Source organism: Capsicum annuum, chromosome 12 (assembly GCF_002878395.1).
Source record: "Capsicum annuum cultivar UCD-10X-F1 chromosome 12, UCD10Xv1.1, whole genome shotgun sequence".
Classification (NCBI taxonomy): domain Eukaryota; kingdom Viridiplantae; phylum Streptophyta; class Magnoliopsida; order Solanales; family Solanaceae; genus Capsicum; species Capsicum annuum.
In genome coordinates this window covers 231,936,212-231,946,956 of record NC_061122.1, presented here as the reverse complement: position 1 = coordinate 231,946,956, position 10,745 = coordinate 231,936,212, and the positions used below count along the sequence as shown (strand labels likewise).

General features: G+C 43.8%; 1 protein-coding gene and 1 non-coding gene across 2 annotated transcripts; both read right to left on the bottom strand.

Moving 5' to 3' along the window:
* On the bottom strand, positions 1 to 2,782 carry LOC107850340 (F-box/kelch-repeat protein At3g23880; the record flags this gene model as incomplete). The annotated part of the gene is given in 1 exon segment (XM_016694797.2): positions 1 to 2,782. A coding segment is annotated over 1 exon segment (1,020 nt). The 5' UTR covers positions 1,251 to 2,782.
* Positions 2,783 to 9,496: 6,714 nt separating this feature from the next.
* Positions 9,497 to 10,638, bottom strand: LOC107848796. Its single transcript, XR_007048514.1, has 2 exons — positions 9,953 to 10,638; positions 9,497 to 9,833 (listed from the first exon to the last, which is right to left on the bottom strand). It is a non-coding gene; the product is annotated as an uncharacterized LOC107848796 (transcript).
* Between the last annotated feature and the right edge of the window lie 107 nt (positions 10,639 to 10,745).

Genomic DNA, 10,745 nt, shown 5'->3' with positions numbered 1-10,745 from the left:
ATACTAATATACGATCCCCACGGATCATAGACAGTTGTTTGAATAACCATAATGTTCGGGCCAGCTTAAGCACGTAACATTTCAAGAAAAAGAATACTACAACTTCCAACTACCCTGCACCAGAAAGTTGAAGAATTGATGAGTAAATACTAAGCAAGTAATTTCGGAGAGATCATACTTTCTGTATAAACAAAGCCGTCCTGAATAGGTTCCGAAACAGATTGAGGCCATTAGCGTGATGATTCTTTCGATGTCTTAAATACAGAACCACATTCCAAATCTCTGCAACGGAGTAACACTTCACCATCTGAAAACTTGTATTTCGGTATTGAATAAAGATCGGTACCTTGTATGGTAAACAATCGATTCCAAGATTCCTGGACATCGCAGTCTTTCAGTATCCATAACTTCAATGTGTGGATCCCTCGACGAATATGAGTAGAATATACAGAAAGCATTCCTTCCAATGCCGAAACACCATTTATGCGATTCATGTTGAAAACCAAGGACATTCCTTCCGGCAACGGTATCTCTCCGTACACCTCATTTGAAATACTAAATGAAATCAACATTTTTCCCAGTGACGAATCAAGCCAATGAAACGCGCCATGTACAAATGCTAGAGAATCTTTGGTATCAGACAACACAGGGAAAACACCAGCAGGACGTTTATCAATTTTCCTCCAGGAACCACTTTTCAGCGCGAGAATTTCACAATGTGCTGTGTCGTCAATCTTAAAGATCTTATAGTCGTCACTAGTCGAGTCATATCCCAGTCCGCAAGAAAAATCTTTTGACAGTGAAAATTCTGTACAAGGAAGTACTATTGATTCTCTCGTGGAGGGGTTCCATAGCAAAAGTATGGCTCGTGCGTACTGAGGATAATCACGTAACTTGATAAGAGCCAAGCCATCGTAACAACAATACATTCTGAACCTCCATGGTCTAGGATTAGAAGGCCAATCAAGTTTTTGTACATTCTCAGCCAATCGAACTGACGATAAAGAAGCCGATGACAAAGAAGAACAATGCAAGGGAAACTCGCCATGAAGAACAAGAATTTTTTGAGAATTTTGGTTATTCTTCGCATGATTGAGATGCTTCAATGTATAGTAAGGCTCGGATATCAATGTCATCCAATACTTCGAAACACATTTAAATCGTAGAAGAGACAGTACCGGTAGCCTACTGAGAATATCCATAATTATTTCTTCTTGCAAGTGAACTTCCATCGTCCCATCAACATCCATCTTCTTTGAACGCTTCACAACTCTCTTCCCTACAATCCAAAAATTTTGGTTAGCGCAATGAAGCAAGTGGTGAAGCCAGGATTTTCAGCAAGGGAACTCAAACTCTAACGAACTAAACATACAAAGAAACTAAGCAAACTCAACATCTACATACATAAAGGGCAGCTCGGTGTACTAAAGCTCCCTCTATGCGCAGGGTCGTGCCACACCACAAGAGTGTATTGTACACCGCCTTACCTTGCATTTCTGCCACTGTTTCCAAACCAGTGACCTCCTAGTCACATGGCGGCAACTTTACCAAAGTTTTGGTATGCAGAGTTTAGCCAGATTCAACATCTACCATATATACATATATAAAAATAATTGACCTTCTTTACGTAGTACGATTTTTCAGCTCCGCCATCTAAGTCTTACATGGACGGAAAGCAAAGGGTGGTCTGGTGCACATTCTTTGTCAACTAAAGTTTTGGCATGCAGAGTTTAAATCAGGAAATAGTCGAGGTCATACGAGCAAACGCAGATAATGACATTACAAGAACACAATAAAAAAAACAAATTATACAAAAGGAAAAAGATACCTTTGAAAAGATTTGGCTTTTGTTTCATCTTTAAAGCTTACTTTTTTCTATTTGCTTTCATTTAAGTGCTTAGAATTTCTCCTTTGAAAGATTTTTAATCTTTTCCTACTTTTAATATGATATGGTATTTTCCTCTTTCTTTTCTATTTTCCCACTTTGGTATGATAAGGTATTAATTAAACTTGGTTGTTCAAATATATGAAAAATTCAAACTCGGCGATGCTTGATTATTATATTTAATAAAACGAAAAAAAAAATCAAAATTTTAAAAAAATGGATTAACTCTTATAATAAAATACTATTACATGAATTGTAACAAAAAAAAGGCAGCCCGGTACGTAGCCTCACCTTACATTTCTGCAAGGGGCTGTTTTCAAGGCTTGAACCCGTGACCTTCTGATCACATGGCAACAACTTTACCAGTTACTCCAAGGCTCCCCTTCCATTACATGAATTGTGACAATGTAAAGTAAAAAATTGAGGATCTTTCATGTGTTCAAAGTTGTGTATCCTTAAGGAATTGATTCTCATCGTTGTACTCGATATGTTGGATTACTTTCTCTAAGGATAAAATACATATACATGTCGCAAGTGTAGCGGTACCTCAAACACCTACAACTGGTCGCATTCAAGGGCGTCGATTTTTTTGTTTGTTAAAAATTCGTATGCGTCTCTATTTATAGCCAAAACATCTATTCTGAAATAAGTTTAGTGCCGGTTCGGAAAATACACTAAAAAGGACGACAAAAATATGCTAAAATTTAGTTCGAGTGGTACTAGGACCCTCGTGAAATTGGAGTGCGTCGTAGCAAATTTAATCATAGTTCAGGACGTACTAGAAGCTTTACTCAATTTTTTATTTTATTTTCTATTTATCATTCATGCCAATACTTAACTCCCAACATTTATTTCACACTATACGACGTACAAAATAATATAGTCCTTTAACGATTAGAGAGTCTTGTTTACGAGGAGAGTTTTTTTCTCGAAATTTTTGTACTATTATATTAGTATATTTGTAACAAATCTGCAAGACCACCACTACGCTGCAGCAACAAGGACAAACAGCCCCCTAAATACTTGGACCAATATGTGGTCCCAAATGCCAAGCAAGGGCCAGCTGTGCCAGTCCAGTAGCACCAGTAGCACCAGCAGCACCAGGTAGTGCTGCCAGGAGCTCTGCAACATAACTTATCTATATAATCAAAAGAGATGCTACCAAAGAGGATCATGGATGAAGTTGTCTTTTAATTTCTTAGCTTGTAATTGTCAGGAATCTCCCTCCATTCTTGTTTTTTTTCCTTTTTAGCTTGTCTACGGCTTTCAGTAATTGTAAGTTGTTCTCTATCTTTTAATACATGTTAGTTTGTTCCATTTGGTGCTTTCATTGAACCTCCTCTACCAATGGGTGATGGTACTCACAATACTCATTTGCGGACATTGGACGATGCCGTCAAACATCTACAAGAAGAAGTTGTTTCTCACAGTAAGCCTTTTGATTCCATTAACACCACTCTTCAAGATATTTTGTCTCAACTTTCCACCCTTCAGATCCAGCATCAAACCACCCCAGCCTCTGAAAAAAGCCCTAATCCAATCTCCCTTGCTCCTTCTTCCATTCCCCCACCTCAAAATTTCATTTACCAAAACCTCTCTTCCCCAACGCGAAACCCTAATTTTACCCAATTTCTTCCTCCACCACCTATGCAACAACACCCCCTTTCACCTTTTCGTAGAGACAACCCCCTTACACCCTTTCGTCGAGACAAACCTGCACCAATCGACTTACCAAAATTTGATGGCCAACATGCTGAAAGTTGGGTGTTTCAGGCCAACTGAATCCTCCCTCTTTACTATCAGCTATCAAGCTTTGTCTGGTAGACCTTTCACCGTCACTTCTCTTCGATTCACATGTCAGGTCAAAGGCCACACGGCTCAAGTTCTCATTGATGACGGGAGCACTCATAATTTTATCACTTCTCGTGTTGCAAAATCTCTTAAACTACCCATTGAATCTTCTGCCAAATTCTCTTTTTTGGTGGGTAATGGTCACAATCTTCCATGTTTGGGTGTCATCCGTGATCTTTCCATCACTATACAAGGCCACACTGTCTCCACAGACTTCTTTGTCATTGATTTACATGGTTCTGACTTGGTTTTAGGGGTGATATGGTTGGCGACTTTGGGTCCAATCGTGACAGATTATGCCCAACGTCTCTTTCAATTCGATTTCCAAGGGAAATGTGTCTCATGCTGGAGATCCTCCTCCCACACTGCAACAAGTCCAACCTTCTGCGTTGCGTCGTTTTAACTAAACAAATTCCATTTCTTGTTTGCTTCGTTTGGAGCTTTTATCTCCAATGACAGCCCCAGAATCGGACCACCCACCTGCTCTTACCCAGCTGCTCGACTCTTATCTGGATGTGTTTGTGTCTCCAACAGCTCTACCACCTTCACGTCCTCAAGATCAACGCATTTCGCTAATTCCTGGCTCTACCCCCGTGAATGTCCGCCCATATCGCTATCCTCATTTTCAGAAGGGTGAGATTGAACGCTTGGTCTGTGATATGCTCAAATCTGGTGTCATTCAACCTAGTTTCAGCCCTTATTCATCCCCTGTTTTGCTGGTGCGTAAGAAAGATGGCACTTGGCGCTTTTACGTCGACTACAACAACAACAACAACAAACCCAGTGTATTCCCACCTCGTGGGGTCTGGGGGGGGGTAGGATGTACGCAGTCCATACCTCTACCTCTGAAGAAGTAGAAAGGCTGTTTCCGATAGACCCCGGCTCAAGACACGCGGTACCACACAAACACATAGTAAAGCACAGCACAAGGTTACAAGATTACATAACATAAATACGGCACCCATAAGTAATCTAAAACAAAGGAAAACACACAGATCCATAATAAAACATGGGACACGGACTCCTAACATGAATAAACCCCCACCAAGTAGTTCCCTACACTAGCGACTCAGGCTGGCCCTAGTCCTCTGCCCTGATTCGCGTCCTCCAGACCTTCCTATCTAGGGTCATGTCCTCGGTGAGCTGTAACTTCTCCATGTCTCGCCTAATCACCTCACCCCAGTACTTCTTCGGCCTACCCCTACCCCGCTTAAACCCATCCAACGCTAGCCTCTCACACCTACGGACCGGGGCATCCATGCCCCTCCTCTTCACGTGTCCGAACCATCTCAATCGGGCTTCCCGCATCTTGCACTCCACTGGTGTCACACCAACCTTCTCCCGGATGTTCTCATTCCGAACTCTATCCCCTCTAGTCAGCCCACACATCCAGCGCAACATCCGCATTTCTGCCACCCTCATCTTTTGGATGTGGGAGTTCTTCACTGGCCAACACTCCGCTCCATACAACATGGCCGGACGGACTACCGCCCTGTAGAATTTGCTTTTAAGCTTAGGCGGCACCTTCTTATCACACAGCACCCCCGACGCGAGCTTCCACTTCATCCATCCCGCCCCAATACGGTGCGAGACATCCTCATCAATCTCACCGTTACTCTGGATCACGGACCCGAGATACTTGAAACTCTCCCTCTTACCTACCTCCTGTGATTCCAGCTTCACTACTACCTCGTTCTCTCTCCTCATGTCATTAAACTTGCATTCCACATACTCTGTCTTGCTTCTGCTCACCCTGAACCCTTTATACTCAAGGGTTTGCCTCCACACCTCTAATTTGTCGCTCACACCCTCTCGGGTCTCAGCTATCAGAACTACATCGTCTGCAAAAAGCATACACCACGGCACCTCCCCTTGAATACGCCGCGTCAACACATCCATTACCACTGCAAACAAAAAGGGACTAAGAGTAGATCCCTGATGATACCCTGTCCGGACCGTGAAATGTTCTGAGTCTCCTCCCGCAGTCCTCACCTTAGTTTTCGCTCCATCATACGTATCCTTGATTGCTCTGATATATGTCAGCGGTACTCCCCTCACCTCCAAGCATCTCCAAAGCACCTCCCTAGGGACTTTGTCGTAGGCCTTCTCCAGGTCGATAAACACCATGTGCAGGTCCTTCTTCCTCTTCCTATACTGTTCCACCAACCTCCGTACCAGGTGAATTGCCTCCGTCGTCGAGCGGCCAGGCATAAATCCAAACTGGTTTTCTGAAATAGACACTATCCGTCTCAGCCTCACCTCGACCACTCTCTCCCAGATTTTCATAGAGTGACTCAATAACTTAATACCCCTATAGTTGTTGCAACTCTGGATGTCCCCCTTATTCTTATAGAAAGGTATCATGGTGCTCCACCTCCAAGCCTCGGGCATCTTTGCCGTCTTGAAGATTTCATTAAACAATCCCGTCAACCACCTCAGACCAGCCTCTCCAACGAACTTCCAAAACTCGGCCGGTATCTCATCCGGCCCAGTCGCCCTACCCCTTCGCATTCTGCGAACAGCCTGTCTAACCTCTTCTACCTTAAAACGTCTACAATAGCTAAAATCCCGACACTCCTCTGAGTGCTCCAGTTCCCCTAACACAATAGCTCTATCCCCTTCGTCATTCAAAAGCCTATGAAAGTACGACTGCCATCTATTCTTAATGTGGCCGTCTTCCACCAACACTCTACCGTCCTCCCCCTTAATGCACCTCACCTGATCGAGGTCACGACCCTTCCTCTCCCTAGCCTTATCGAGTCTAAACAACTTTTTCTCCCCTCCCTTCCCCTGTAACCCTGCATACAGGCTCTCAAAGGCGGCCGTCTTAGCTGCCGTGACTGCTGACTTAGCCTCCTTCCTCGCTAGCTTGTACTCTTTCCTGTTTACCCGCTTCTCCTCTTCGTCCTTACTCTCCACCAACTTGGCATACGCCCCTTTCTTGGTCCCCACTTTCTTCTCCACCTCTTCATTCCACCACCAATCCCCCTGATGGTGCCCGGCCCGGCCCCTAGAAACCCCCAACACCTCACTTGCATTCTCCCTAATGCACCTAGTCGCCCTATCCCACATACTATCCACGTCTCCCCTACACTCCCACACCCCCATTCCTGCCAACTTCTCCCCTATCTCCCACGCATTCACTGGCGTCAAGCCGCCCCACTTAATTCTAGGTCTACACTCCCCACTCCTCCTCTTTCTATTCTTCTTTATACCCAAATCCATAACCAAGAGCCTATGTTGGGTCGAAAGGTTCTCACTCGGGATGACCTTACAGTCCTTACACCATGCCCTATCCCTTTTCCTAAGCAACACAAAGTCAATCTGGGTCCTAGCTACCGCGCTTCGAAAGGTGATCAGGTGCTCGTCCTTCTTCGGGAAGCCCGAGTTCACCACCACCAGCCCAAAGGACCTCGCAAACTCCAGTAGGGTAGCCCCCTCCTCATTTCTCTCCCCAAAACCAAAACCACCATGCACATCACCAAAGCCTCCCGGTAGCGCCCCGATGTGGCCGTTGAAATCTCCTGCTACAACAATCTTCTCCGAGCTTGGCACGCCTCTCACCACCTCCTCCAAGGCCTCCCAAAACCGCATCTTCACCTCCCCCTCCGATCCCACTTGCGGTGCATAGGCACTACACACGTTCAGGGTAAACCCCCGAATGACCAACTTAATAGTCATCAACCTATCATTGATCCTCTTCACCTCTACTACCTGACCTCTAAGCTCTTCATCCACTAAGATGCCAACTCCATTCCTACGCCTCTCGCTCCCAGAGTACCACAGCTTGTAACCATCCACATCCCTAGCCTTAGACCCTACCCACTTGGTCTCCTGAACACACGCAATGTTGATCCTTCTCTTCCTAAGGGTCTTCACAAGCTCTATGGACTTGCCCTGCAGGGTCCCTATATTCCAAGACCCAACCCTCAGCCTACCTTCACTACCCGCACGCCCTCCACTACTTCCCCCGCGGCCAAACCTTGGCCTCCCTCCCACTCCCGCCCTTTCCTCATCCCCCGCCCCCACCACTGCCCCCCGCCCCAACCCCCTCGGACATGACCCTATCCACCCATTACTGCCCACAGCCACAACTAGGCGCTTTTACGTCGACTACCAGGCATTAAATTCTATCACAATTAAGGATCGATTTCCCATCCCTACAGTGGGGGACCTATTTGAAGAACTTCACGGTGCTTGTTTCTTTTCTAAACTTGATTTGTTGGCCGGGTACCATCAAATTCGACTACATCCTGATGACATTGAGAAGACGGCATTTCGCACCCATGATGGCCACTTTGAGTTTGTTGTAATGCCATTTGGGCTGTCTAATGCCCCGTCCACATTTCAAGCCACCATGAATGCCATATTCAAACCTTTCTTAGTTGACAATGGATCTCCAGATTCCACTCGTGAAGATTTTCCCCCTCTGTCACGAGCTCCCTCGTTCTTTTGAGATAGGGAATGGTAGACCGGTGGTTGTGTTTACGGAAGATGAAGATGAGCTACAAGCTCTAACCTGCAAATGGACTCGATTGACATCATTAGGAGAGAGTTTGCATTATGTCTTCCCAAATTTCGATAACATTGAGGACAACCTTCATGTGGCATCTAGGAACTTCATAGCTCTGGGAAGTAATAAAAGGGCAGCTCGGTGCACTAAAGCTCCCGTTGTGCGTAGTGTCCGGGGAAGGGCCCCACCATAAGGGTGAATACGCAGCCTTATCTTACATTTCTGTCAGAGACTTAGCAACTTTACCAGTTTCCCCTTCAGCTCTGGGAAGTAATAACAATACGAAATCATCAAAAGGACCTCCTGTAAATCTAGTCCCAATTTTGGATTAGCCTCCCATGGCATCACTACGTTTGGGATGCTCTATGTCGCGTTGTCGAGCCAACTGGTACCCCTCTTGCTATCGATAAGGCCACTAGCACACAAACTAGACCTACAACAGCAAAGAGGTCTGTAGTGTAGCAATCCTGAACATAGCACCACCATCGAGATGGCCTTGAATATGGAAAAAGATAAGAATGCTATGGAACAGAAAATGAATAAGGCTAACACTAAGGAAGGATAAAAAACAGGAAACAGCAACAACATCAGAAAGGAGACTAGTGAATACAGGCAACACGAGGACAGTTCAAAGAACACCCCCTTACCCCACAAGACAATTGCCGACATGGAAACGATGGATGCAAAAAAACAATGTCAACAACAAAGTCGAAAGAATCCCAATACTTCAATTGTGAACCACTTTAAAAGCGCGCAGAGGAAGAAATAAAGCTACCAAAACGAAGGAAATAGAATATCCAGAGATTATCATGGACAAGAAAAATCAATTTTTAGAACAATTTTGAAAAAAACAAAATGCAAAAGTAGCGAAGCACCTAAAAAGTATGTTTATACGATCTAGGCACGTATTTGAAGTTTCTCCGGGATTAGTAAGGCGAAAAGTGATCACCCCAGCCTACTGGGAGCTCTAACATGAGCTATCGATGAGATATGCTCTGCTGAAAAGATTTTAAAAGAAAACAAACCACATCGCATCTGGTTGAACTGTCACCCCTAGCCACACGAGACAATCTTGTACTTTGCCACATACGTGAGTTCAGTCTTCCAAGACCTACCAGAGTTCTGTGCTTGGTGAAAATACAAAATATTTTCAGGCACAACGGTAGCAGAAAACTAGATGAAGCAAAACAAACATGGATTTTTTTCAGAATGAGAGAACTTCAAAGTTCCATACTTGAAGATGACACTGATGAGAATATTTTTTTGATAATCGAGAAATCCTCGAATGCTAGCTGACACATTGGAACTGAACATTAATGTGCTTCAGCATGCTGTCTAAATAATAAAAACACAATGGAACTAATACAAAGTGATTAGTTCAACTAGGCAGATAGTTCATACAATCACTTTTAGTTTTTGACAAAAGTCACATGCAACGCAAGGTTAAGCCCCGAAAAATGACAAAATCTAACTCGTCACAACGCTGTAAATTGCGCACTTTGACATCCTGATATATGTTCCCAACAGGTCGAGCAGCTTAAGCACATACGTGAAGTTGTATGACCACTGCCAGTTCTGCGACTCCTGCAATATAAGCAAATGATGAGCTACAACAGCTTCTCTTAACAGAACCTCGTAATATTTCAAGGAAAAAGAAAACTACCACTAACATTAAAATGAAAAAGAGGTTGTAGTATGATTACCTCGAAAAGATGATGTCCTGATCGTACATGAGTAAATACTAAGTAAGTAATTTTGGAGAGATCAAGCTTTCTGTATAAACAAATCCATTCCGAATACATTCTGAACGAGATTGAGGCCAAAAACCAGATGATTCTTTGGTTGCTTAAATATATAACCACAACGGTCAAAATGCTTGCAACGGAGTAACACTTCACCATCTGAAAACCTGTATTCTGGTACCAAAGAATAAAGATCGGTACTTTGGATAGTAAAAAATCGAGTCCAAGATTCCTTAATACCATAGTCTTTCACTATCCATAAGTTAAAAGTGTACTTCCACTGATCATAATGAGTAGTACAAATACAAATCATCTCTCCCAATACCGAAAGGCCATGTTTGACGCAATTCATGCCCAGAATCACAAACTTTCCATCTGGAAATGGTATTTCTTTGAATACCTCATCTGAAATATCGTATGAAGTCACAGACTCATCCCGTGACAAACCAAGCCAATGAAATGCTCCATGTACAAAAGTCAGAGAGTCCATATGAGACAACCACGAGCGGTAAATGCCAGTAGGCTTACCTATTATTCTCCACGAACCACTTTTCAGTGCAAGAATTTCACTACATGATTGGTAACCGATCTTAAGGATCGTATAGTCACCACTAGTTGCATCATACCCCAATCCGCAAATATAATCCACTGACGGTAAAAATTCTGTACTACGAAGTACTGTTGATTCTCTTGTGGAAGGGTTTCATAGCAAAAGTATAAGATGTTTAATATTATCATATTTACGAACCCCTAC